Here is a 25423-nt window from a genome sequence, read left to right on the forward strand (position 1 = left end):
GGTTTAAAAAGCTGGTCTCTGTAGAGCTGAAAAGGCTCCTGATTTCATGCAATCGGGTAACTGTAAATGGATGAATTTGATTGTTAATTATTATAATTTGACCGAAATTTTACACAGATGGTTAAACTTTGACCTAATGTACTTTGATAGCTTTCCACATTCAGAGGTTTGGCTGACATCTGTAAGATATCATGATATATGATACCATAATTAGCTCTGACGGCAAAGCAAAGTCGAGGCTGAGTCTGTAAATTGAGCAGGTTCTTGGTCATTAATCAAAGTAGTGGACAAATTGAAAATGTGACCTTATGATTGTGCTGTAAACAAACTGTGAGACGTACAGCTCTCATTCCAAAAGGACAAGTCAGTCAGGGCCATGCTGACGTGGTGTCCCTATACTTTTACTTGTTCCACCAAGTAAATCATCTTTTTTAAGTGTTTGAACTCGTACATTTGTTTGTTTCTGTCATTGCATCCTCATGCTGAACTCGCTGCTTACAGCACAGTCCAAAGAAAGTTCTCACCAGAGTCATTAAGATTCATCATCATTTGTGTCAATTAGAGATTGAGATATTGATACTTTACGACCTACAGACAGCACTAAAAAAAAAAAGTCATTCAGAGTCGTCTTTGTGTGCAGAGCAGGGATTTATTAAACCACATTTTTACTGCCATCCATCTCAACGCTGGTCAGATAATTCAGTGAACAATAAGTCACTGCTATTGAAAAAGCACAGATTTTAGAGTTTTAATGCGTCAAACGCTCTGCTCTTGTAGCCCAGTATCCTCACACACAGAGTCGAGCATCTCCTCAAAGTGTTTCTTGGCCCCTGAACAGCTATTGATGTTTGTTTCATTCAGCTTACGGCCCTGAACTCGCCTGTCGTTAAGCCATTAATGGGAGAGCGAGATGATCCAGACAATCAGTGCAAATGAGCCAGTGGTTGCAGCAAGCTCTGTGCAGTCTGGCAGGTCCATCTGGTGCAGAGGGCGCCGCGAAGTCCAGCTGGGTCCAGAAACCAGCTGCAGACCCTTTCCTCCCTGTTTTCCCTCCCTTACTCCCAAATGAGCTGACAGTTTGTCATTTCCACAACGGGGAGTGAAACCGCGGGGCGTTAAAAAGAGGACAAGCGGCGTGGAGAGGAGTAACGGGAGAGTGAGAGAGATGGAGGTATAAAAGGAGACGGGTGATACTGTGGGGACCAAAAGTAGATCAGCTCAGATGAATTAAGCCGTCAAACCAAGAAAGGACAACGCAAGGTCCAGAGGGACAGATCCGTCAGACCGTTTCACAAACAACTGCTGCACGAGGCTGACGGACGCCCGAAATCACTGTGGAGACAAAAGGCGACTGGCATAAATCAGCTAATGTAGAGGGAGAGAGAGAGAGAGTGGAGAGAGGTGGAGGTTGAAGAGAAGGTGAGAGAGAAAATCACTGCAGAGATTTCAATAGAAACTCAGCTCTATAATTAAGTGGCAGCACAGGAAGACAAGCTGAGTGGAGTGAAAGCAGAGTCGAAGGGTTGTCAGGTTCATGTAATGGATGGACACGCCCACAATGACCTTAAATGACAAAATCATTTTGGAGCTGAATGTAGAGGAGGAATTACATCGGAATCAACTTGATGAATTTTACGATTCAAAACAGACACTGTAATTATAAATGAGTTAATGGCCTAAATTGCTAGTTTCAGGTCTTAATCTATAGAACATGATGCCACTGTTGTAAATGATGTTTCCATTTAAAGGGAAAATGGATGATATGAGTGGTCACCACTGTGATGAACAGCTGGTACCTTCCAATAAGTGCCTGCTCTCAGGTGACGTTTCTGAAACTTCCAGTTGCCGAAACTGCAGCTTTAGAGTCTAGGATTTAAAGCTGCTCTCTCTGATGTGTATTTTGGCTCCATCCTGTCACTTGTTGCTGTTTTCATTCACCTCCCTACTTTTCTACGTCACGGCAACAACACATTCTGTGTTGGGGGGAGGGGGGGGTGTCATTCATCTATTCAGTCACTGTCACAGTCTTGTGGGACGTCTCTTCCTGTGACGGCACTCTGACCAATCAGTGGCCGACAGTCTGATGACATCACGCATATTACCTACTCAGTGCGCTTGGAACCTTGCCAGTGGAAGCACGCCGATAGAGACCAAAGGCAATAATTGGTTATGGTTAAGGTTGAGGAAACGGTTTAGGTTGGACTCAACCTTGAAATTAAATCAGGAGGAAGTCAATGCAGAGGACTAAAAAGGATAGTGTGCGTGAGTGAATATATAAACATTCTTATTCTCTCCACTGAAGCGATTTTCAAAAGTATCTACGCTTATTCCATCGGCCTCCTTTTCCAACATGCTCCAGTTGTTCATTCTCATGAAACCTCTCAAATGCTGCCTCCAAATATAAACGGATTCCGCTGCAACGACACCGGGGGAATTTAGTAATCGCATGTCATGGTGTTGGATTCAGCCCGCTCCAAAACGGATGCCACACGAGGAACCCTCTGGGATGTGCTTAGACGGGAGAAGAGGTAGCAATGACAACGGCTGCTCGAGCTGTCAGAGGAATAATGAAGGTGATGGACGGAGGAGACGCTGGTAGCAATTTCATGGTCTCCTATCATTTGTTCCTATACAGTAACATCGCTGCTGTGACAGCAACTTTCCTAAAGAGACTCAGTGAAGTTCCTCAGTCAAATAACTCACACACACACACACACTTTTTTTTTATTCTCAGGTATCCTTAATGTGCAGGAATCCTCTGTGTTGTTAATGGAGCAGACAAGTGACTGTTGGCAGCGGGATGCTGCGGTGTGCGAGCTGATGCAGACATTCTGGCAGTGTTCTTGGATGTGCACGTAAATACAAGTACAGTCGCTTCTGGGATGAAATTTCAAACCATAACTCAAATTCTCATTTGGACCCAATGGCAGAAGAGGCTTTTGGATGCCTTACTTGAGTAGAAATACAACCATATAGGCATTATATAAGCAATGACTGCACAAGGAGGCTCGTGGTTGTAGCCTCATAGCTCATCTACATGGACATGGAATTGTAATCAGTCTTACTATATCAGTGTTTTTTCCCCCAAAATGTAAAACTATTTCATTCCTCCACTAAATTACAAACTTATCAAAAGTTAAAATATTTCTTAACCCTTTAGAGGGCACTCATTGAAATACTTGGAAATTAAAAATCTCAATTGTAGGATATAACAAGACTTTCTTTTATTTTCAAGGTCCATGAAGGTACCGTACATGGTTCCAGAAAGAGTATATGTATATACATAGAGAATATCTATATATAATATATATACAAGAAAAACACAAATGAAGTGAAAGCAACATTATTTTAGAACATCATAGACCGTTTCCCAATCCTGGTCCTTGGTAACGCACGCTTACGTGGTTTCGGATGTCTTTGGAAGTTACCAAGTATACTGTAGTTCCTTGCCCGGTTAATGGTTAAAGTGTAAGTGTGATGTTATTTGCTGCTCCAGATGCAACTCTCTACAGTTAAGTATAAACTATTGAAATTGTATATGTTGTACATGTAAAAATGGGCATATCCCCTAACCCTCCGCCTACTCTCCCTCACTCGGCTCTCAGCCCACTTCTTGGCATGTTTCAAAATTAGACGTTGGGTGCAGTTAGCAGTTAGCGTCAAAAGAGGGGGGTTGGTAATCCTTTAAGAGAAACCATAAATAATCAATTCTGTGTAGAAAACTAAAATTGTTTGCCTTAAAAAAAACAACCCTACTAAGGTTCTTAAAGAAAGTGCTGGTAAACAATTCTTTGAAGACCCAAGTCCACTATTAGTTCTGACTCGTACCTTGGTGTCATTTTAAATATAATATTATATAATGTCATTATCGTTATTATCACATTTAAGCAACATCAGCCTTTTACTTTTGTTACTATGTGTGTTTTATCGTTGTGCTTTTTTGACTGCGTCCTCATGCATCTTCCGTTATAACGACACCTGTCAGATGAATGGAGCAGAGTGAAGGTCTCATAAAATGGAAATAACTATATAACTGGCCAATTACATTTAACAAGCCACACTTTGGGATTTATTGTTGTAATATCACATTTAGTTTGCTTGCAGTTCTCCGTAAGTTAGAACTGTAATTTATCCAAGGAGCTATATTGTCTGCAATCAGTGCTGTTACTTTTGAAGCCAAAAAAAAACCCCACACTCAAATAATGCTATACTTACCTAATTATATACGATTGTTTTCAGTATGATTTTATTGCTCATTTATGTGCCAAAAAAAAACAGCAAACAAAAATCAACATTCATGAATGCACCCTTTGATTGGCATGAATATCTATATTTGCATCGATTTGAATGCACATGTATGTGTGCAGCACTCGTATGTGTCACTTGTTTTTAAGGGAAATAGAGCGGCCAAGGTCACGCAGTGATTATTGACACAGATTATCATGCAAGAGGTGAAGGATGGCTGGGAAATTTATGGATCACTTGACTTTATAAAACTCTGACTTCCTCCTGCTTAGGATTCCCTGCAGGAGGCTGCAGCAGTCAAAGTGGCTGGGGCTTTCAATTGCGTTACAATGGCATATGTCAATCCAATAATCCAACGGGAAGTATATTATCAACCTCTAATGGGGATTTTCCATTATACAGTTCGAACACTACTCAGCTTGACATGACTCGATTTTTTCAGTACCTTCTCTGGCGAGGTTCCAAGTAAACGTGAACAGACGCTCTGATTGGTCAGAGAGTGTCGTCACTGAAAGAGTCTCGAGTGAACCAAACCCAGAGGAGCATTAAACGAGCATACATGGCCGTGGCCCGTTGACGAGGTGCACGCGTTCCTGTGTTCGGCTGGCTGATGAGAAGATCCAGAAAGAGCTGGACGGAGCCTGTTTGTGTCCCGTCTAAAACAATGTTGCGGTACTTTTCGCGTGGTCATGCTATGACGAACCCACCCACGTTGAGCAGGTACTATGAAGCAATGGAAAACGATGCACCCCATACCCAAAATGAGTCGAGGAAAGTCAGGTAGTGCCAAGATGTTGATGATGATTTCTGGCCACCATTTGCTCAAATATTTTGCTCCGTGTTTGGTCTCCTCCACACAGCTTCCTGCTATGGTTGTACCTCATCATACTCCATAATTCCCTGTTACTGAAAATGAAGTGGTCTAAAGGGGGATGAGATTTAGAGGAGTCTCGGTGTACACAGACTGTAAATACAGATATAATGACAATATCAGGCTCCATTTTGTCACTCCTCTTTATGAACTAGTGACATCATTTGTAGCCAATAGTAGTAGTGGTTCTACCCTGTATTTATCACACCCAATAACTAATCGTAAATATATGAAAGGATCGATACTTTCCGCATGCTCAGATCCACTGAGGTCCGCTATGGATTACGTGGTGCCATATCTGTGACCCGTAAAGCCTGTGTGGTTGTTTGTGTGCAGCACAAAAAGTTGTATTTGTATTCTCCAGGTAGGATGTTTGTGGAATTGAAAGTGGGACCTGCAAGGACACATTTGCAGCGCTTCACAAATTCAGAACGTGGAAAGTTTTGCGAGGTCTCAACGTGGAGTAGTTGGGGATTTATGACCTGTACTGCAGGCAGTCATTAGGGGGTTTAATGTTTTGGGGAGTTGCCATGTCGTTCATCTTTATACACAGTCTATAGTTTAGACGGGCAACAGCACTGTACTTCATGGTCTCACTTCCTTCTCATTCTCTGAGATCGTAGCTTTTAATTCTGTCCCACTTTTCGGTGCCTTCTGTTCATCTTGTCCCACCCCCTCATTCATCCTTCATAGTTGTTATTCCACTGTTTTGCAGCCTCAGTGTTTACACCTGTGGGGAAAAGCCCTCTGCTGCTCCGTAGTGAGAAAGTTCTTCAGCTTAGTTTGTCTTCTACCCGACGAATTGGGAAAGGAGTGTAATTGGATTAAAGGAGGGTGGAGGAAATCAGCCCCAGTGCGGTGGTGAAGGGGCACGTTGCCTTTTTCTACTTCTTCTTCTTTTCTCTTCCCTTCTCCTGTGGCAGCAGATCCACTCTCACAGTGATTACTTGTCATTAACACCCTTCATGGACTTGTCCGGCTTTAACAAACAAGCAGAGCAGCTAACCTGAAATAGATTGGTGAAAATGCGGCTGTCGATGGCCGAGAGGTGGAGCAGAGTACGAATCAGAATGGAGGGGAGATGTGTTGTGGTAATTAGCTCAGGCTAATCCCTGCAAGTGAAGGTGAATCCAACTGAGATAATTAGTAATGAAGACCTTCAAAGGTCTGTTTGACTGAGGTTTATAATGCACGTCCTCTAGTTAAAATACTTGAGGTGATGTTCTTCAGCATGGTGCAGTTGGAGGTAATTAGGATTCACACGTGTGGTTGCTTTGTCAGGTGTGATGTTAAACGCTTTGCAGAATTGGTGAGCTCAGCATTTTTGCTCCACAACCAGTGGAAATCTTTTTTTTTTCTGCCTAATTGCTCCTGTGTAAAACCCTAAAGCCCTCGCCGAAACCTCATACTATAAATATTTAATCAACCTTTACAGTATATTCCTTTGCCAACCTACACTTTTGGGGTTTGTTTTCCTTATTCAGAACTTTTAATTGCTGTCACATGCTGCTGAGTCCTACGCTGACAGAGAGGTAGACAAGGAGCAAGTCACAAATACAACACAACTTTGTGTGAAATCCTGTCAAGTTTCCAATGTCGTTTTCCTCTTTTTTTCCCACAGCTCTTCTCCTTCTGTATGACGTCACAAACAAATCCTCCTTTGACAACATCAGGGTAAGAACAGTCACACTTCATCTCTTCTCATAATACAACTCACTACTAGTTTGTTGTTTTTAACATGTGCGAAAATTGACTTACTTGATCAATTCTGAATTCTGAAAGTTACAAGATGATGTTATTGCTTGCGCTTTAGCATGAATGTAGTTAGCTAGCATAGGCCCAAGACTGTTTACATGCAATAATTAACACAAATGACGTGACGCAAAAATTTGCTTTGGTGTAACTTCACTAGCTTTAGTTGTAGCGTTGCTCTTGGACTGCAGGGTTGGTTGTAAAACACATTAGATGTTTATTTCATTAAAAAAAAAGCTCGCTAATTAGCTTTACCATCACTCGTAGCTCCTAACCTGAACGTAATTCCCTAACCTGAGCCGTTAAATCATAGCAGGGTGTTGTTTTGATTCTCCGCCATTTCTATTATTCCAAGAGTAAACTAGCAATACCAAATTTGCACAAGTGACGCGAGGCGATTGGTGTGATATCCATGTTCCAGAGCCACAAGACGTGGACAGGCTGGATAAGAGAAAATGACCGTTTGAGCACACAGTAGATGTGACAGTTGGTGCATGTGTAAACACGGCTGAAAAGCTAGTTAGCATAAGCCCTAACCCCAACATTAACCCTGTCTTTGACGAGTGGAATTTTCAACATTTCCGTACGTCTGCCATGAGTTTTGACGACTAACTTCACCCGATATCCACCTCGAATTAAAGTGAAACCGAGTGTCAGGCACTCTCCAGTCTCTGCTTTCTGGCTTCCTACCAGAAAGATCTGGCAGACAGTTTTAAATGCCTCCTCTTTGTCGTTTTCCTGACTGATGTACAGTTGATTCTATGAACGCAAAGTACGGACAAAAGTCGTAAATGGACCTTTACTGTGGTTTAAGGTTGGGCTCCTGCATTGAATGCACCTTCAATATAATATCACTATCCTGCCTTTGCTAGACTTTCATGTGACTTTGCTGCTTTATCCTGTTTCGTCAAAGTGCAGCTGAATGTAAAAAGTAACATGACGAGGTGTCCGTGCTGACGGCAGGAGGCGGATAATGAATGACGAGGACGGCGGAGGAAGACGATCACAGTGGCAGCAAATGAAAGGAGGTGACCAAGCTGAAAATCATCATTAGAGCTCACTTTCCCTGGAAATAGATTTGTCTCTTTGTAGTCGCGGCCCGTCATCTCTCCTCTGAACTCTGCTCCCACTGTGATTTCCCAGCTATTTCCTGCCACTGCCCTCGCCCGTGCATCACTCTCTTTTGATGAACACAGAGTGGAAGTGAAGAGCCCAAAATGTTTCATGCGTCTTATGCACCAAGGAGCCGTAATGGCGCCACGACCATCTGTCGGGCCCGAGGCATTTGCATCTGTGTGAGCGTGCACGGGTGGGGTCGTGCTCGCCCTTGCACATGTATGACCTGACTGTGTGTGTGTGTGTGTGTGTGTGTGTGTGCGTGCTCCTGCAGGTGTGTGTGCACACACTGGTGCACAAATGGATTCATTAAGGACGGAGTGCCGTCTCTGGAGAGACACAGACTTAGCTTCACTACAAACCGCTGATTGGCATCGTTGTGCTTTTAATAGCTTCTATTAAATGCCTTTATCTTCTGTCTGAAGAGGTTGGACTTTATCTGCTAATGTGTGATGGATAGTGCATATTAATAATGACTGTTTTTGGCTTGTCCAGGATGTATTAGTCAAATTTTTATTAGAGCATTAACTCAATAACGTCTTGAGGGAATGTTCTCAAATTTGGCGCAAACGTTCAAACGTGAGGATGAACTGATGCGATTTTACAGATCAATCCTGTCACTTTACTACAGCCACACAAAACCCAGTGTTAAGAAGTATGAGTCATGGTTTCTACCCGGCGTGTTAGTGTTCCTAAGAGCCGCAGGAGCACCTTCGATCGGAAGCACGGGTTTGATTAGACGAGGAGTCTGAACAGGAAGAGAGAGGCAGCGCAGTCAGAATAATCAGCCTTTGTTGTGTCGAAAGTGGGGGGATCGTAACGTGAGACGTGACCGCACAAAGGCGCGCGTCATCGTGTGCGACGTGGCGCGCGTCGTCAGCGCAGGAACAGAGCAGATGCAAACGCAGTGGGAGGCTGGTGGACACTCGTGTCACTGTGTGTGTGTGTGTGGGGGCTGAAATCCCTGTGAAGAGGTGAGAGAGCACACCTGTTTAGCTCCCTGCAAACGTACACAGGCACAGACACCAGGGCTTGTTAATGTGAATCAAATCTAATTAGAACAATTAAAGGTCACATTGTGCAGCCCTAATTTTGCAAACGCACACATTAGGAATGGCTCAATATCCAATTTTTTTTGTGCCTGATACTGAGAACACAACCTCATTTATTTCTCAATGCTGTCTTTTGTCATGCTGCACATTGTTGTGGTGCACGTCTGTCTTTACAGATGTTGAGTGGGCTCAGTGAAGCATTGACCGGATGGTATTACTGGTATAGGATCCTATTGATATTATAAAAGTTATTATTCTGTATTGTTATTATTATTATTATTATTATTATTTTTTTTATTATTGTTCAGTCAAATGAATCTCATTTTGAGCGCCTTATCATGCCCCGAAACTTGTGAATTTTTGTGACCGCATCAATCCTGGTGTATATTTACACGTGAAAGTCGTTTGGTAAAAAAATTTGGTAGTAGGGGCTTACGAATATGAAAATCAGCTTTCATCAGGTGACTTTTTGTCGTGTTTCACGTACATGAAGGAAAGTTGATGTCGCCCTGTCAGGGCGGTCCAAAAAGTCAATGAGTCCAACAGGAAGGCAGCTATCTTGGACTAAACCATTTTACTTTTTCTTTTCCCCATAGTCACTCTAGTGATTTTGTCCAGTATTGGTGTTACACTGATACTGGGAGTTGGATTGGCTCAGACACACACAAGCTGTGGCTGTCCTGATTCCGTTTTAGAAACATTCTGTACAGTAACAGTTTGAAGCGCAATGTTGCCGACGCTTTATAATCGCGACTTCATTTGGTTTCCTCAAGTGTTTCAAAGCCCAGGCAGTTTGTTTCTGGACAAAATGCTTAATGAAAGCATTAGCCAGTTTTAGGAAGCAGTGGTAGTTCTTTCCTCCTGTGTCCACACACATAAATATACACAAAATACACACTTGCAGAGAGAGCGAGAGCTTTATTGGTATTGACGAGCACACATGGGCACAGAGACCACAGGGGGAGGGAAAAAAAAGAATCATTAAATCACTGAAAAGCTCCTTGCAGCAGAAAAGGCTTTGTTGTTCAAAAGATTTGCACAACAATAAACAAAAAAAAAAAAAATCAATGTGACGTTCACCCGATGTCAGCTGGCACGCGGTCAGCGACATGTTTGGGGAGAAAAACAGATTTAATAACCAGCACTATATTACATTTTATTTAACTAATCGCATTTACCGCGCACTGTTTTGTTCTATATCTATAAATGCCAACCCTCCTACAGCCTTTGTCCTAATGGAGCGCCACCTCCATGTTTCCCCTGCACAGTCAGTTGGTGCTTTTTCCGATTTGGCTGGACTCTACGCGGTGTGATATCAGGCGCGTTGTTTTTCATTAGTACCTCTTCATCGTGGGCGAAGGTCGTCATACACGACCTGCCATATCCACAAGCTTGCCCATATACTGAATCATTATCATCAGGTAATTAAAAACATTACTTCAGCACTTCCTTCCTGCATGACCGTAGCGCACAGACTCCGTCTGACACAGTCACTGAACAACTGAAATACCGTGAAAGTGGTAATGATTCACCAAATGTCGTTAAATGTTGGAGATTTTTAAGTCTTACTAAAAAACTGCACTGTAAAAGAACTGAAAGTGGAAAAACGTGTGTGTACAATATTCATGCATATGTGTGTATCGAAGAACACACAGAAGAAGATAAAGGAACCATTAATGAAGGTTAAAGAAAACTCAATTTACCTGCAATCACACAATTTAACGCTAGGGTCAATACATCTAGAAAAAGCTATAAATAGCAGCAACACTCTGACAAAATGCAACCAATACTGTGCATGACCTTGCTTCCTGTTGGCCCTCTGGTCAAAGCTCCACCCCCGCTAAAATACAGGAAGTCCTTATCTATAGTGGAATTGTGAATTTCGGCGGCACTTTCTCTGCCATTTTCCCGTGACTCACTCGCTAACTTCTGGCTGTCGTGGTGGTTAGCGACAGATCGGTCATTCCATGTGGCCTGAATTACATGTCATATATATCGCAGTATTTTTGGAAAATGTTATGTATGACTATCAGGACTTGAAGAAATAAGGTAGAGGATGTTTCAGGAATAAAAATGGAACAGACCCTCGCTTTAAATTCCACCGTGATTCATGTGATTCACCACTTTTCCCTCCCTTACTTTGGATTCAGCTGCTTCATGTTTATGTGCATTGTGTGATACAGTGTGTGTGTGTGTGTATGTGTGTGTGTGTGTACGTGTTCATGTGTATGTATGATGATCTGCAGACTCACCGCTCACCGGCCTGCAGCAGCGTCGCTTCCAGCCTTTCCTGCAGATTTTTTCCTGCTGTTCTCGACCCCCCAGAATTTCATCTCTAACTAAACTTATTTTTCATCCTTTTTCACTCTGGCAGAGACCAGAGATTCTACAGAAATATGAACCATCTAATAGCACAGCAACATTATCTTTTATGGGGTTTGCATAGATAGTGGCTAAGGTCTTGCAATAAAAGTGTAAAGAGGAAAGAAAATTACTCTCAAACTTGGAATTAACCAAAGTGATGGATGTAGGCGTTCTGAGCCATTTTAGATTTATACGTTCATGGCTTGTTTCAAGTTCTTCAATGGGCCAAAAAAATGAATTATTTTCTCTGAAAGAAGAACAAATCAATCTTGACTGAAAGGTACACTTCTTTTAAAGCTTTTATCCTCCTCTCTGCCACAATTGAAACCCCGTCTTTGGTATAAGAATAGATGAAAGCTTTGAGAAAGTGACTCGTAAATTGAGATTATTTTGTCATCCATCCTTATCCTGCTGCCGTGATACTAAAGGTAGTGTCTCTAAGCAGTAATTGGTTTTCAAATGAATAAATTGGAGCTTACTTAAGAGTGTGAGGGCAGGCTGATCATGTGCTGTCGCACAGATAAAAACCTACTTTTTATTGTCGGTTTGGCTCTAACGTAATACCATAGTTTAAAAAATGGATGACATGCCGTGTGAAAAAGACTTCTTTTTGCAACCAACTGACCCCTGGTGGCTATTTAGTACATTTTTACTACTTTACTTCATCCGTGCAAACCCTGAAGACTATGTCGATTTTTTTATGAAATTAGACCATATACTTGGCATGCAAGATATTGGGCTTTTTGCTAATATACCAATATATTGGGAATGCTTGAGCCGATAACATCATATTTTTCCATTCTCATGTCGCAACAGATGTGGATATAAAATATCTTTATTGTGCAAAATAAATAAGCATCACAAAATAAGCAGCTTCAGCTGTAGTGGTTGTTTTTTCAGCTGACTATTTTAGTCCAAAAAATGTTCGATGAGTGAGTGCTTCTGCCCCCTTTTTCCAAGATAACTTCCACTTTTGATTATCTGGCAGTTCTTCAACTGTTTAGTAATCACGGTGCTGAGAAGCTGACGTCACAAACATGTGACACACTGGCGAATCTCATCCGTGATTGGACAGCCGTTCCGCGGAAGGGGCTACCGTAATGACAAGTATATGCGCTTTCCGGTATCCGTCCATCAATCCGTCTTCTACTTTATCATCCACATAAGGGTCATGGATGGTACTGTGCCATCTGACATAGGGCGAAAGGCGGGGTCACACCCTGGACAGATCGCCAGTCCGTAGTTTTTGAATTTTCTAGATATAGCTAGCGGTCTAGGAGAGGTCGATTCCTGTTGGCATCGACAGGCTAGTAAAAGAAGGGTTAATACATTTTGATGCCAATATCTACCGGTGCCAATAATAAAGTGCATCCCTACCATAGGAGTACTACTACTACTACTATTCTTGGAAGTCTTATGTAGAAACCAATGGATCCACTTCCCAGAGTCTTTTGTTTGAATCTAGCAGAGACAGGCGCCGTCTTTGCTTCTGGGTGTAAATGTACTCTACGCCAAGTGTGAGCACAAACATGAGCATGAGGTCACAGATGCTTCAGTTTGCTTTACTTCCCACTCTTTGGAGTCTGGAGAATGTTGTTCAGTTGTTGTGGTGTTTTTTTTTCTTCTTTTCGGATAATCTCGCTGACCTCCGTTCCATAAATGTCCGCGCTGCAGTTGCAGAACATCTAAAAATAAGAAGTGTGACGAGCGTCATTGTAGAACTTTCTAGCAGGCAAAGCTATTTATCTTTCATTCTATTTATCTGTTCATTGTCGTAATTGGTATCAAAGCACCGTTGCCTCTAAAGTGCCTTTAAGGTGCATCGTCAAAGCCATGTTTTGTTATATATCGCCTTCGTATGCGCCTTTGTAAATCTATCTATCATCAGAACCTGTGCGACTTGGCGGTTTTACAACAATGAGGGCTGTAAGAACTATGAATTGGAAGATACCACTTTTTTGTGACCAATACCAAAAACTCAAGTATCTACCGATACCAATATTAGTCCAATACTGTCATTTTAGACCATTTATGAACTCTTAAACTGTTAACACATTTGTGCTGAGTCATTTCAAAGACATCATTCCCCAACTGTGTAGTCAAACATGACTCAGTTAAAATGCAAAGTCTGAAACATGCGATATATAGGCTTTTTATCAGCCAGCCACAAGGGGGCGATCCTGATGGTTGGCCCCATCCTGCCGTTGATATTAAGACGCGTTAAATTTGTCCTTATTTGCAAGTTTATGTTAAATAAAGGGTTTTTTATTTGAATTAAGGATGACTGTTTTTAAACATTTGGATTCACACGATTTAATTACTTTTGTTAAGTTTAGCCTAAACTTAAAAGTCGGGGCTAAACTACTTTCCGGCCGTATATTGATTGGATTTAACAATATACTATATTGTTATATGCGTTACCATATCATTTTTTTCGTACTTTCAAGATATGTATTGTTTCTAATTGCATTTTTTTTCATTTTACAGCGCATACTGAAACACGCGATATATCAAATTTTTGTATTGTATCATTTATAACATTTTTATCTGTCCGATACTGATCCTAAATTATTAAATCTAAATTATTTTTTATTATGGATTAATCTCAGTGATACTCTCAATCTATGTGATTTCAACTCATTAAATTAGAATGTTTTTTTTGTTTCTGTGCTCCTGTATGGCAGTAAAATGAATATCTTTTGTTTGTAACATTTGTGAATGTCGTCATTTTAGACATTTTCTTGACCAAACGTCTTAGAAATCAGTCAAAAAAAGAACCAACGGACACATCGACAGCCCTACAAACGACCAAAAGTCCATAAAATATGAAGAATTGAACACGTTATGATCCGACTCTATTGTTATGTAATGCGATGATGATGGACGTTTATTCATATCTCATTTCCCGTTGATAAACAAACGCATTTATCAATCGTATCTCATGCATCCCAGAACAAAGAATATCACATCTCCTCATAACAAAGACACATGAGGCAAACTTACATACACACTGTACGGGCAAAAAAAATACAGGAAAAAACAAAGCGAATTATCGTGATGTATTAACTCCATCAGCGGGAACTGCACCATCGGCACAGTTTGCTCCTTCCTACACATGCCCACACCGCTTTCAGAGCTGTGCTCAAAAGAGCTGAGTCACATTTACACAATAGAGACGAGTCAGCAGACGTTTAGAGCACAAGCAGCGAAACAACACCGTGGAAAAAAAAAAGAACAAAATAACTCTCATTATCTTTGGTACAGGAGCAGGAAGTCGTCCTCGGGGATGCTCATGTTCTTGTTCAGTCGTCCTCGCTTAGTTTCTCGGTACAGTAAGACCCGGTGACACGCAGCTCTGCTGGAACACAGAAAACGTTGTTGTTATTGATCGATTGACATGGTGATCGATAACTGTGTCGCTCCTCCTCCTCCTCTTCTCATCTAATCACACAGGAGATCAATCAGAAACGAATCATGAGTCCAAGGTTTTAAGGCGTCTGAGGTCGTTTTAAGAATCAGAATCAGATTAATAATTTAAGTTTATTTGGTTGTTGGTGGTCAAAGAAAATCAAATGAATTCATCCACCCGTCATAGCACTTTTGAGAATTATGGGAATTAGTAGAATTAATCTACAAAAATAAGATGTAATGCTAATATGTACATTTAAGTACATTTACAGAATACTAAAGATAAGGGGAAATAAATAACACTGACACCACATCTTTTCTTACAGATGTTCTGTTAACACTGTTTAAATAATGTAAAAATATCAAATAGAAACAAATCATGCTCACATCAGTGTGATTTGTCGTGTGACTATTTAGTTTAGTCTCAAACTCGTGGTGAGCACGTAACAAAGAAAAGAAAAAAAAGATGTCCCTCAACTCAGGGGAAACTGAGGTTGGGAAGCACCATTTTTCAAAAATACTCCCCCTATTCTAATAATACAAAGATAAATGCAAATCGGTGAGGTTTTCCTTTAAGTCTTTGTGTTTGAACCTGATCTGAGCTGAACTGTAGCCAGGCCAACGTGACCTGAATTGACTTCCTGAAACATAACAAATAGCACATGGTTCACCCTCAGCCATGTCTGTGTTTCAGCACCTCTTCCATGACGGATGGTTTTAGGGAAGCGGTTGTGAGCGCTCACCTGATCGTCGCTGCGACCCTCGGCGTGATGTGACTCTGTCGGCTGGGGCTTCATCACTCTGCCGTCAATGTTTTCCTCCCTCGTTTTAGGGACAGTGTTTGTGTGGCGTTGCAGTGAATGAGCGATCAGTTGTGCAATCTGTCTGGCCATGGCAGTTTTCTCTGGAACAGCAGGCGGTGTTTTGCGTCGCCGATTGGTCGCCTCTTCGTTCACGTCACCGAAGACGTCGACAAACTCGTCCGGGTGGCTGACCGGGCGGAGACGGACGGTGTGAAGCTCCTCGAGTTGGTGCAGAGACCTGGGGAAGGCTGAGGGGTCTGAGTGGCGGCGACAGGGGGGTTTGACTCTGACAGGGGGCTTGGTTTTACCTGCTGGATTAGGAGCATTGTCTGACTGAGAAGTGGTCTTGAGCCGCAACTTCCAGCCTAGAGGGTCTGGGCCTGTGATGGTGGACGTCTGTATGGGAGGAGGAGAGGAGCATGAAGAAGTGGTGGAGGTGGAGGTGGAGGAGGATGAGGAGGAGTGGTCCAGGATAAATGTCACGGGAGGACGGGAGTAACATTTGAATGAAGAGTGAGACACTGAGTGAGGGTCACACAGGGATGATCTTCGCTCAGGAGGCTGTGGCTCCTTCCTGTTCTTCTTCACAATAATGACGGGCGACGTCCCGCACTGACTGAAGTCAGCTGACCACCGCAGCTGATGACATCGCGGCGTCACACCAGAGCTGGACACGGTCAACAGAGAGCGCTCTCGCTGATCCTGGCTGCGTGTTTGTCCACCATTACTGCCGCTAACAAGGCCATGGCTCATGATGATGTTAGTGGAGCCTTTGCTCATCTTCAGTTGGGAGATGATTGTAGAAAAAACCCCTTTGAAGAGAAACAGAGAGAGTGAGAGGAAGTGTGCGCATGTCTTTGTGAGCTGTGAGGACAAACAAACCCATCGTTGTGAGGACATTTGGATGTCGTGAGGACATTTGGATGTCGTGAGGACATTTTAGCTGGTTCTCCCAACTTTGAAAGACTTTTTCAGGGTTTTTTTGCTTCGTGTTGAAATTAGGTTAGGGTTGCGGCCCATTTTAGAGTACATTTTAAAATCCTGGTCCTTACTTTTAAAGCTTTACAGTTAGAGCTCCCTGAGGTCTTCAGGGACGAAAAGAAAAGCTCTGTCCATCTCCGTCCGTCTTTAGCGTCGAGTATAAATGGACCGTTAGGCGTGTATTTGATATGGTTACGTTTCGGATAATGATTTAAATATAGAAAGACAAGTGTGGGTGCGTCTGTTTAATTTGTGAAAAGAGGAAGACAAACACGCCCATCACGATTTCTCAGAAACAGTTTCACATGTTTAGCAACCGGGGCCTTTTCACAATAAAGGTCAAAGGGCCACAACTGCAGTTTTATTCTGTTTAGTAGGTTAATTTTGACAGTTATATGGGTACCAATCAAATAAGTAGTTAACTTCTGTTAGGCTATTAGCTACAAAGATAAGCTATTATAAGAGTATTGTAACTGCATCATTAGTTACACGCTCAGTTTTCACCCTTTAATGCACTGCAATATAACAGAAATGGTAAGTAAGAGTGTGTTGTTGTTGTTGTTGTTGTTGTTGAGTTCACATTTAACACGTATACTGTACAGAAAAACAGTGGAACACACGTAGGAGGGAGAAGAGAAACAATTAAATGAAAACAACTGCAATCACAACGCCTTTTATCTGAGATTGAAGCATTTTCAGGGTAATTATACGTTCAAACTTTTAAAGTGCTCCACACAGTTGTTCCATGAACACTTGAAAACCTGGTAAGCGGCTGTTTTATGATTCATGTTGATAGTTTAAATAAACATAAATGCTTACATTTGTACAATTCTGTGTCCACGAGGTGTGAATGTTAAATGTAAAAAAAGAGTGGTTTTACCTGCGGTTTTGTGTTTCTCATGTGAATTCTCCACCAGTCTGGACTATTTTCTCTCTCACATATGACTTTCTTAATATCACACCCACCCGCCCAGACCTGACCACAGCTTCCTCAAATGAATGCACCATATTACACACACACACACACGCACACACGCACACACACACGCACACACACACACACGTCACGGTTGATGAACAGCTATTTTTATAATAACATGAAGAAGAAAAGAAGGACCCCCCATGAGAAAGTTGTGGTTGTGACATTATCTTTCTAAGATTTTCTCTTTTTAATCATACAGGTGCAGATATGAATCGTTATATATCTGCTTCATTAGAGTCTCCGTTTACTTAAATGACTCAAAAAAACAGTTCTCTCATTTACTACTGACAACAACCCACCACTGAAGAATTGGTGCATTAATGACTTTTTTAATATTGCAATTATATTGTCGTAAAATTCAGATTTTATTCTCGTAAAATTCCGACTCTATTCTCGTAAAATTATGACTTTATTCTCGGAATATTGCAACTTTATTCTCACAATATTGGGACGTTATTCTCATAATATTGTGACTTTATTCTCATAATATTGCGACTTTATTCTCATAATATTGTGACTTTATTCTCATAATAGTATGACTTTATTCTCATAATATTGCAACTTTATTCTCATAATATTGCAACTTTATTCTAATAATATTGTGACTTTATTCTCATAATATTGCGACTTTATTCTCATAATATTGCGACTTTATTCTCATAATAGTATGACTTTATTCTCATAATATTGCGACTTTATTCTCATCATACTATGACTTTATTCTCATAATAGTATGACTTTATTCTCATAATAGTATGACTTTATTCTCATAATATTTTGACTTTATTCTCATAATAGTATGACTTTATTCTCGTAAAATTATGACTTTATTCTCATAATATTGCGGCTTTATTCTCATAATAGTATGACTTTATTCTCGTAACATTATGACTTTATTCTCATAATACTATGACTTTATTCTCGTAACATTATGACTTTATTCTCGTAACATTATGACTTTATTCTCGTAACATTATGACTTTATTCTCATAATACTATGACTTTATTCTCATAATATTGTGACTTTATTCTCATAATAGTATGACTTTATTCTCGTAACATTATGACTTTATTCTCATAATACTATGACTTTATTCTCATAATATTGTGACTTTATTCTCATAATAGTATGACTTTATTCTCGTAACATTATGACTTTATTCTCATAATACTATGACTTTATTCTCATAATATTGTGACTTTATTCTCATAATAGTATGACTTTATTCTCGTAGCATTATGACTTTATTCTCATAATATTGTGACTTTATTCTCATAATAGTATGACTTTTTTCTCGTAGCATTATGACTTTATTCTCATAATACTGTGACTTTATTCTTGAAAGATTAAATCATCTTTTCCTCTTCAGTTTGACCCTAATACTCCGTCATAGTGAATAAATCTGACAGCTATAGTTCTAAATTGTTTTTAGTCTTAGGCACATTTTTCAGTGAGAAGCACAGAGGTCAAGTCGCTGCATCAGTATGCAAATGTGGATGTGACATTATCTGCAGACGTCTGCTGACCTCTGCAAACACGGACATAAACAGACCTTCAAGTCTTTGCAGTTCTTCACTTTTTCAGTTTGTTTTTTTAAATACTCGCTGTATAATTCTGTACGAGCCAATCCATAAAATTCTCAGCTAAGAGAGGTGAACATTTTTCACTTTTGTGTATGTGTGTGTGTGCGTGTGTAGACAAAAGTCAAAGTGTCAAACCTGAGAGGATATAAAGCTGCAAATCCAGCAGCAGATCACATGTAGGCCGACACATACACGTGTTCTCCTCTCACTGTTTGAACTGGAACCTTTTGAAGTTTGATCGGCTCAGAAAGCTGCGTTCCCTTCTCTCACTCGCACCTAATCCACCCACACACACACACACACACACACACACACACACAAGAGCCATCAGCAGCTTCCAAGGCCATGTGAGTAATTGGCAGGTTTTTCGTATAGGTGAGGGCTCGGTACATTAATCTGAGCGTAATGAAGTGATGTAAACCCTCAGAGAGGCGGCACAGATACTGCAGGAGGAGAAATAATATGTGTGCTGCTGCTGCTGCTGCTGCTGCTGCTGCTGCTGCTGTTTATGAGTGTGTGTGTGAAACCGAGATTTCAATAAAACACATTTGCCTCCGCGCCTGTCAGGCGCCGTCAATACGAGCTCGCAGAGCGTTAAAGTGACTAAACCTGCTTTTAAAATGACTCCACGGTTAAATTACCCGACATTTGTTTACTTCATTGATCTTTCAGAAACGCGTTAAAAAAGTCTCCAGGTCAGCAAAGAGAAGCCAATGGCAACCAGGTGGTGACCATCACTGGATTCTATGTAAATCACAAGCCAACTTTAGTTGTTGGCTTTTAATTTCTAGAATATTGTTAAAAATGTATGCCAAGTTGTGCATTTTTGAGTTTTCCTAATTTTTTTCATGCATTTTTTTATTTTTAGTCTATTGGAAACAATGTTAATTGTTATACACTCACACTAACACACCTACAGTATGCACAAAAATGCTTGAAACCCTGACTATTGTTGCTGCATCATGACAAAAACTAAAAGGATAAACGTGCTTTAGGTGTTTTATAAATTATGCCATTGCAAAAAAAATTATTCAATTATCATGGCAAAAAATGTGGCAATTTAAGGGTTAAAAGTTTTAAAAATGTATTAATATTTGATATCATGGAAAGAATTCAGTTTAAAAGAAAAGAAATTTAAAAGAATTAATTTTTTTATGAACACATTTTGGTGCTCTAGGTGTGTTAATGTAACTTTTTTTAAGGTGCAGCTAAGGGTTATATATTAATTCAATTTGTTTGGAATTCGGGTTTGTTATTTGCCTAATAAATTATAACATTTTTAGTTTTAAAGAAGTGTTTTGAAAGATTTCTAAAAGTATGGGTGGTCTTATACATTTGTGAAGCACTGTATGTGACTAAAATGACAACATTCTGAATTTACTACAACTAGGGACTTGTAGTAATACTAAAATGTACAGTTGAGAAGGGAGTACTGTTTTGCTTTCTTCAAAATACAAAACAAACTCCAAAATAGAACAGAAATAGAAAGAAATACAAAAACAAAGCTTTTTTGGTTACAAGAGTTGCTTATTGACATGATATGGTGTTTGATCTTGTTATTAAAGGCAACAAAGCATGGCTCCTTGCCTGTAAATGTACACTTGTGGACACGGAATTATTAATTAATAATGTGTACATCCCTCCACAAAAAGGTTAAAGCGGATATCAATGTTTTCAGAAATGAAGTCCAACAGATTCAGAGCATTTACAGCAGAATGTACAGATTACGTCAATGTTTATGCTTCAATTTTCCTTTCAATAATGTTCTTTCTTGAAAAGTATTTATGAATTATTAATTCAAATGAAATGTCTTTATACTTCTGCGTGATTAAATATCGATTAGGTAGGAACCAGGTCTTCTTCCGCAGTAAATCATCCACAGACTGATTCACAGAATGAGTCCACCCATGAAGAGAACAAAGAGGTCTTATAATTATTTTTTTTTCGGGAGCTGGAAAGGCAGATTTTGCCAATAGCAGTGTTGGGCAGGTGTTGGAACGATTTCTAAATCATACAGACTCCAGATGGTCCAGCAACAAACAAAAAAAACAAACCTGAGAGTTTATGGATGGGACTGATCCAAGGTATCCGTGAGCTCTCCTGATCAGAGACATCACTGTTGCACCTGGAGATTGTGGGAAGTGTATTTCCAAAATCTTGCTGTTTGAAAAATGTTGAGATATCGTTTGGCGAGGACGAAGTTTGACGCCCCAGGGAATGGAAATAGTTTAAGTTTGTGATATGAAAGGAAACGTTTCGGAATTCAGGTGAGACTGTTGTCTCTAAAGAGCAGGGAGGACTGTTTTAGGATGTTTCTGCATTGTTCTCTCTCAGTGTGTGAGCACTTAGAGATGTTTTCTGCAGTTCAGTGAGAAATGGAGCGATTTGAAGTCTGATCCCCTCAGGTGTTCAGATGATGCACTGCACTTTTACAAAAATCAGACATTTTCAGGTGATCTCCTCCCTCCAGGTGCTCGGAGTAAATCACTCTTGGCATTTAACGCTGGTGTTTTTTAAAGTCCTCGACATCGACAACACCGGTGGGCGTCGTCAAGGTGACCTCGCTGTGGACGTAATACCTCGGCAAAGGCCTCAGGGAATTCCTTCTAATTTGTTCCTCTCACTCCAAAATGAGTTGATTATGTTGAAAAGGAAGTCAAGGTTTTTCAAACTTTTCATGGTCAGAGGACAACTTTACCGTGACATCGTAAAATTCCACAAACTCGTTTATGACCTTTTTTTTTCAACACCATAACCGTAAAAAGTAACAGAAGATTGTGACCTTATTGTCTGACACAGTGACGCAGATAATCTAGTTTTTCCCCAAAGCATATTAAACAGAATAATGTAAATAATACTTGGTTACATAAAGATAATAGAAATTATAGTTTTTGTGCTAGTCCTCGCATCTGCCGCTCTGTCAGCAGGTGTTCATGTTTTCCGGCCGTGTCTCTTGTATGAAGTTTTGAGCAGATCGGTCAATGTTTGGCAAGTTACAGGGCGCTTCCTGTTTCGTGGCGAATGGTCGAAATTCACCCAAATTCGGATGGTTTGCAGTGGCCACGCCCCTTTTTGAATCTGCAGGACCTTTGGGTAATTTTTAATCTTTGACATGTTTAGTACTAATTTAGGCTATTTTCAAATTGTTAAGATGGACACCAACTACAAAATGGTGGACTTCCTGTTAAGTTGAGTTGAGGCCATGGTCCCGATAGACTTTTTTGTTCGTCTTGGGCTGTGACACGTTTCCACCAAGTTTTGTGGCCTTTGGTGCAACTTAGTTTCAGGTTTTGTCATACAGGGTTTCACCTTAGGGGGTGCTACTGAGCAATTTTTTTTCAATTTGTGTCCATTTTCTACAGCATTCAGTACTTCAAAAAAGTCAACAATAATCATAAATGAGGTAAATCTGTGGTGATGAGGTAAATATTGTAGCCCCAGCTCCTCATAACTGCACTTTTATGTGGTGTTTGTTATTATTTTAATCTGTAGCTGGTTCTTATTCATTGATTAAATGAACTGACACATTTATGAACTAATGTAGTAAAGCCACACAGTGATTGTACACAATTCAAATTTTATATGATATTGACCACTTGACTGAAGGACGTACAGTGCGCTCCTCTATATTCACGTCAACGTGTGTCCTTGTGTAATGGAGGCTGTGACGTGTCCGGCATATTAAGGTGAAAACAGTGCAATGTCATCGCATGTGCACTTTTAAATTGGAGAAATTTAAATGAAGGGTAACTTCATCCTCCTCTAATGTCAGAATCTTTCCTTTTTCTTCTCCTCAAACTCTCTGGTGCATAAACTTCATGGTCTTCTCCTCGTTCTTATCCACAATTAATAGCAGATTAAAAAAAAACCATCCATCATGATATCCCGCGAACACAAAATAAAGTTATCCTGCAATCCTCCGCGGTTCATTAATTCACGTCTTAAATTTCACTTTAAGACCCTGAAAATTTCGACTTCCCATGATTTTCAAGGTGCACAGCGGTCAGATGTGAGATTGGATTCAGATTTAATCACACACTCACACAAAGCGTGCGGTATCTGCTCTGGGAATGTTAAAGGGCTGTAATTACCATAACTGAAATTATTTCCATAATTAGGAACAGGAAAGTAGGGCAGCTGCCTGGCTGTAATGTAAATGATGTAGTCTGTGTATCATGGCAGGCAGGCATCATCGCAGGATAGCACAAAATACTGCAAGAAATAACATGTTTTAAAGCAACACATCCTATTTATAATGTTTCTTTTCCAGTTTGTTTGCCAAATAATAGCAGATGGTTTGAGGGCCCACATTTGAAATATGTGTTTTATTATGTAATGCATGTTATGTTATGTAAATGCTCAGGCGTCCCAATACTTTTGTCTCTTGCAGGAAAAAGTACAAACCGATGCCAAACTTTGTACCTTAGAGCAACAGGACAGACATTTGTATTACAATTGTGTTGCTTTTGTATTTTTTGACACTAGAACATTTTGTAAACAGACTGCAAGTTCTGTCACTTAAGTGATTTGAGCGTTAAGAATATAAGATTTCATTTCGACAGATTAATGAACTTGACACTTTAAGTTTTACATAACTTGATCAGGTCAAAGTCGCAGAACCCTTTCAATAAGGTAACGAGGAAGCGGAGAGAGTTCCCTCCTTCCTTATTGCTTCCCTATCAATGAGTAGTTGTGCCTTCCATTTGTAGTCCGAACTCGGAATTTCCAACTCGGAGCAACCTCACCGCACAAACACTGCGATTTTTACCGCTTCTGTTGCATTTGTTTCTCATCAAATCAGTTGCACACTGAGTAATGTTTAATTTTAATACACATGCTGTTTATGACTGATATTGCGAACAATGTCTTGCCCGAGATACGTTTACGTAAATGAATGCCAGTTCCGATGTAAACGGAACACAGCATAGGAAGGAACATTATGGACGCCAACTACCAACTTGACTAAGTACTTTAATTCATTGTAGTTTGTACTAAAAAAAGTTTTTCAAAGTGAGTGTTTGCAATCCTTAATTGTGTCATTTTCACCATGCAAAATTGCGACTTTTATAATTTTTTAGGATTTTACCGAGCTTCCTTTTCCGATGAATTCACTGCGAACCAATCGGAGTAGATTCATTCAGAGTGACATAAAGATATCTGGATCGGCAGCGGATCGATTGATTGTGTTTGTTTCCTCAAACCCCGTTCTTTTTATTAAACAAGAAAAAAACTATATAACAATCACACAACGTGTGGAAGGAGTTACAATGGAGCTCCAGTGGGATAAATCAGGCTTTACTAACAAGCCCAGACCTTTTCTGCCTGCTGTTGTTCTGTGAGTAGACGAGTGCAGGGACAGTGTTGCCTTCACATTTCAAAACTCTGTCTAAAAGTTGTGTGAAACTACGACAGAAACTCGTTATCTCAGCTTCTGTGTGAGTGAGCTCAGTCTGATGATAGTAAACTATCAATGAGATCTCCGCAGGAATTGTAATAGGGAAAACGAGAGTGAGGAAAGTGTGTGTGTGTGGGTTTGTGTGCAGTCCTCAAGAGACACTTAAGTGCTTTTTAACCAAGTCAGGAAACAAAGAGCCAAGCGACCTGTGGCCTGTAATTGGAAGAAGATAGAAGAGGAGAGAGAGGTGGAGGAGTGAATAGGAGATCTGGCGGAGGAGGAGGAGGGGAGGGCAAGATGAAATACAGCGAATGAGCAATAAATCTTTTTTGTCTTTATCTTTCTCTCTCTCTCCTTCTGTGTGAATCCATTCATCTCTTCTGTTGCCTCCCCCCGTCCTCTCCTCTCCTCTCCTCCTGCACTCTCACCTTGTCCTTCTTTTGCATCCTTGGATTCCTCCGTCTGTGCTCCACTACCATCTGCAGGCCTGGCTGACGGAGATCCACGAGTACGCTCAGCAGGATGTGGTCGTCATGCTGCTAGGCAACAAGGTGAGACAACATGACAACACTGGGGGGGACTAATGGACAGATGGACTCAGAGAAGGAGGGATCATGGAGTGAGGTGGATGGTGGTACCAGGGAAGGAGAAGATTAGGACATAATATTACTGATATCATCATAACGGCATCAAAGACGTGTTTTTAAATGAATCCATATGTTGTTCCTTGTCTTAACTGTTTATTAGCATGTTAGCCGTAGCAACTTTAGCTTCTTATGAAGAATAACATCTCAAGAACATCTTAAGAGATGTTTTTCAACTTTGGTACAAATGTTCAGTTTAACTCAAGGATGAATTGTCTTGACTTTG

The 25423-nt window shown here is 40.5% G+C and overlaps 1 protein-coding gene across 1 annotated transcript in view; it reads left to right on the forward strand.

The window, feature by feature from the left end:
* Positions 1-25423, forward strand: part of LOC131448683 (ras-related protein Rab-26) — a 68506-nt gene that overhangs the window by 37452 nt on the left and 5631 nt on the right. Inside the window, exons 5-6 of the mRNA XM_058621340.1 lie at positions 6738-6790; positions 25039-25104. Coding sequence (XP_058477323.1) covers positions 6738-6790; positions 25039-25104 — 119 coding nt within the window. The remainder of the gene's footprint in view (positions 1-6737; positions 6791-25038; positions 25105-25423) is intronic.

Source organism: Solea solea, chromosome 21 (assembly GCF_958295425.1).
Source record: "Solea solea chromosome 21, fSolSol10.1, whole genome shotgun sequence".
NCBI lineage: Eukaryota > Metazoa > Chordata > Actinopteri > Pleuronectiformes > Soleidae > Solea > Solea solea.